The sequence below is a fragment of the Myotis lucifugus genome, unplaced genomic scaffold, assembly GCF_000147115.1.
Source record: "Myotis lucifugus unplaced genomic scaffold, Myoluc2.0 scaffold_724, whole genome shotgun sequence".
NCBI classification, from domain to species: domain Eukaryota; kingdom Metazoa; phylum Chordata; class Mammalia; order Chiroptera; family Vespertilionidae; genus Myotis; species Myotis lucifugus.
The window spans coordinates 85,011-89,392 of record NW_005871772.1 but is presented as its reverse complement, the minus strand read 5'-3'; the positions used below and the strand labels follow the sequence as shown (position 1 = coordinate 89,392).

Here is a 4,382-nt window from a genome sequence, read left to right as displayed (position 1 = left end):
CTTCAATTATTCCATCATTAATTCACTCACTCACTCATTCATTCACTCACTCATTCTTTCAATTATTCCTTCATTAATTCACTCACTCATTCCCTTCCATTATTCCTTCATTAATTCACTCACTCATTCATTAATTCACTCACTCATTCTTTCAATTATTCCTTCATTAATTCACTCATTCATTCATTCACTCACTCATTCCTTCCTTCACTCATTCATTCATTCATTCATTCACTCATCGGTTCACGCACTCACTAATGGACTCAGTGCTCCACCCGTGCTGGGTGCAGAGGCTGTGACGGGAACGGGGAGGGAGTGGGGGGCGCCCTGGTCTCCCGGGGACCTACCTTCAGCTTGTGCTCCCGCTCTTTCGTGACCTTGGTGAGCAGCTTGGCCTTCTGCCGAGTCAGAGCCTCGACCAGCGCGTCACACTGAGCGACCAGGCAGGCTTCATAGTCCAGCCCGTTCTCCTGGGGGAGCAGAGAGGGTTAGGGGAGGCGTGCTGAGGTCTGGCGGGTGCTAGACACACGGACTCGCGTCCTGGAGTTACCGAGACGCGATGAAACTGGAAACCGAGTAGATATGAACTGGGGGAGAGGAGCTGTGAATTGCGGCACATCTCTCTGGCGGAACAGTCCTTAGTCATTCAAACCTTGTTCAGAGAGTTTTTATCATCACAGGAAATCCTCATGGGGGCGGGGGAACAGGCTGCAAGTTGCGTTCTGCGTAATCCCGTCCTATTGCGTGTGCACATGTGTCCCAAGCAGCCATCCCTGACTTAGTCCCTCAGTCCCTTTCCTCCATCCTGACGCTGCTGCTTTCCAGGGCCACCACGTGTATGTTCCTCCACGTGCACACTCACACGGAGCACACGCGTGTGCACTCTCCCTCACACTCCGAGCTCCTGAGGCCAGACACGGTACCTGAGGGGTCTGCATCTGGCTCAGAATGTGACATAGCAAGAGTGCTACAAATACACTTGCTTAGGCCTGGCCAGTGTTGCTCAGTGGTTGAGCATCGACCTAGGAACCAGGAGGTCACGGTTCAATTCCCGGTTGGGTTGAGGGCTCCATCCCCAGTAGGGGGTGTGCAGGAGGCAGCCAATCCATGGTTCTCTCTCATCATTGATGTTTCTATCTCTCTCCCCCTCTCCCTTCCTCTCTGAAGTCAATAAAATATATTTTTTAAAAATACCCTTATTTACTAAATAACACGTTTACATTTGCATGCATTGATGACATGGGTACCCAACACCCTGGACAGGCTGACACCGCGTAGGATGCCGTGGCCATGCAGGGGGTGCACGACTTCTCTCCAGCTCTTTCTACGATCCTCTCTCACTGAGCTGATGCGAAATCTCCTGCCCGTATCAAGTGCCGCGTGAGCGTGGGTGGACCAAGTGTGGTGTCTGCAGTGTCTGAGGCTGCAGGACAAGCCAGCCTCCTCGCGCGCATCCCTGAACACGTGCTCGCCACACGCGGCCCTCTCCTCTGAGCTTGCTGCACCCCCTTGCTGCGCCCCCCCGCGCTCCCGGCGCTGCGGCCGGCTCACCTGGATCTGCTGCAGAATGTTCTTCAGCTGCACCAGGAACTCCTTCGCCTCCTTCGCCTTGTCGGAAACGCCATTCAACGCCTGGGACAGCTGGGCCTACACCGGAGTCACAGGTTGAAGAGGAGAAGGAGGGGTTAGAGGAAAACAGTTTGCACTTCATTGTGAAGACTTGTGTGTAGCCCGGCTGGCGTGGCTCAGTGGTTGAGCATGGACCTATGAACCAGGAGGTCACGGTTCGAGTCCTGGTCAGGGCACATGCCCGGGTTGCGGGCTCCATCCCCAGTGTGGGGCGTGCAAGAGGCAGCCGATCCATGATTCTCTCTCACTGATGTTTCTATCTCTCTCTCCCTCTCCCTTCCTCTCTGAAACCAATACAAATATATTTAAAATAAAGTTATCAGCACATGTTTTTCTGCAGGAAACCAGGTCACGGAGGTTAAATAAGCATTTTATGCACCCTGTGCTTTCCCGCAGGTGGAGTGGTTTTAAGTGTAAGAACTTGAAAAATAATAACACACACTGGTTACTGCGGGGCAGGTACTGTGCTAGAGGCTACACACACAGAATCACACTTACTCCTTACAACAATGGTCGGAATTAGGTATTATTATCCAGCGGGCTTTAAGCTGTGCCTAAAGCTTATAGAATTATAGGCGCTGAGACTTGGAGGTAGGTCTATGTAACTATACAGCAGGGCGTCTTATCAGAAACACTATTGACATTTGGGACTACATCATTGTTTGGGGGAGGTGACCTGTGTACTACAGGAAGATTGGCCCGGCTGGAGTGGCTCCGTGGTTGAGTGTTGACCTATGAACCGGGAGGTCGAGGTTCAATTCCTGGTCAGGGCACAAGCCCGGGTTGCAGGCTCCATCTCCAGGAATCTAGTGGACAGAGGCCAGGGAGGCAGCTAATCTTTTTTAAAAATATATTTTCATTGATTTCAGAGAGGAAAAGTGAGGGAGAGAAAGATAGAAGCATCAATGATGAGAGAGAATCATCGATCGGCTGCCTCCTGCACGCATCCCACACTGGGGATCGAGCCTGCAAACCAGGCATATGCCCTCGACTGGAATTGAACCTGCGACCCTTCAGTCCGCAGGCTGATGCTCCATTCACTGAGCCAGACCAGCTAGGGCGCTAATCTTTTAAAAATATATATATTTTTAATTGATTTCAGAGAGGAAGGGAGAGGAATAGAGAGATGGAAACATCAAGGATGAGAGAGAATCATCGATCGGCTGCCTCCTGCCTTTTTTTTTAAAATATATTTTATTGATTTTTTACAGAGAGGAAGGGAGAGAGATAGAGAGTTAGAAACATCAATGAGAGAGAAACATCAATCAGCTGCCTCCTGCACACTCCCTACTGGGGATGTGCCCGCAACCAAGGTACATGCCCTTGACCGGAATCGAACCTGGGACCCTTCAGTCTGCAGGCTGACGCTCTATCCACTGAGCCAAACCAGTTTCAGCTTCCTGCCTTTTTAAGATGTGAAACATTTACTGGAAAGAAGACGCTGAATAATAAGTGTCCACATTTGCAGCTGCTGTCGGGGACCCTGAACGAGGGTCTCTAACTCTGCCAGGCCTGACTCACTGACCTCAGGGGCCTGAGAGTCCAGTTACTCAGCTGAGCCTTTGGATGAGCCATGAAGATGCATGTTCCTTCCAAGAACTGACCCTGCGCCTGCCTTGGGGCCATAATCAAGCGCCTGACCTGATTGGCAGCCACCAGGGAGCTCCAGCCAATAGCCTAAGAGGCTGTTCCATTCCCACTGGAAGGTGGCATCCCAGGCAAGTGCTGGGGAGGGAGGCTGGGGCAGCCTGCAGATGCCAGTGGGCCTCGCTGTCTTACTCAGAGCCTGCTCTGTTATGGCACCACGCTCCCCGGGGAAAAGGACGCAGCCTTCTTCAAACACGGTGCCTGGGGGTGGAAAGTGCTGGAGACTAACTAACAGAGGAGGGAAATTGCTGCTCTGGAAGCCGGTGGGAGTTTGGCTCTGGAGGGAATAGTGTGTCCCTTCACTGAGGGCTGGGATCGAATCCTCCCGCCTTCAGAGACAGTTAACCAAGTGCAAGACTTGGGACATTTTCCCGCGCGCAGGCGTTAACACTTGAACTTAAAAACAAACTTTATCGAGGGGGGAAGGGGCGCTGGACGCTAGTACCACCAAGGTAACTCATTAGCCCTCGCCAGTTGGGGTCTGTGGTTAGAGTGTGGGCCTGCGAACTGAAGGGTCCCGGGTTCGATTCCGGTCAAGGGCACGTGCCCGGGTTGCGGGCTGGATCCCCAGTGAGGGGTGTGCAGGAGGCAGCCGATCCATGACTCTCATCATGGATGTTTGTATCTCTCTTTCCCTCTCCCTTCCTTTCTGAAATCAATAAAAATACATGTTTTTGTAACTTATTAGTCAACTTAAGGCGTGAAAAAAAAGCACACTTCTGCATTCTGGGTGCCCTGTATGTAGAGTCATCTTTCCTACTACGTCATCTTTCCATGCCCTTCCCATCTCCAACACCCAGCTCAGAGCACCTGGAGTTCATTGAAGTGTTTGTCCAATGACAGATGAGAGAACAAGGGAATGAATGAATTAATGAGATCATCCCTGCATGAATGAATGAATGAATGCATGAATAAATAAGGTCGGTCCCAAGTGAATGAATGAGTGAATGCATGCATGAATAAATGAGGTCGGTCCCGAGTGAATGAATGAATGAGGTCAGTCCTCTTGACCCTCTGGCCAGCCCTTGCCAGTTCTCCAGGAGAGAGGCCACGCCCCCCGCCCTGGGTGCCCCCCGCCGCACCCCGCGCCGGGGGAACTCACCCAC

General features: G+C 51.8%; 1 protein-coding gene across 1 annotated transcript in view; it reads right to left on the bottom strand.

Moving 5' to 3' along the window:
* Positions 1–4,382, bottom strand: part of TRIM67 (tripartite motif containing 67) — a 12,658-nt gene that overhangs the window by 5,785 nt on the left and 2,491 nt on the right. The window contains exons 2-3 of the mRNA XM_023746717.1: positions 1,552–1,647; positions 348–470 (exon numbers count right to left, since the gene is read on the bottom strand). Coding sequence (XP_023602485.1) covers positions 348–470; positions 1,552–1,647 — 219 coding nt within the window. The remainder of the gene's footprint in view (positions 1–347; positions 471–1,551; positions 1,648–4,382) is intronic.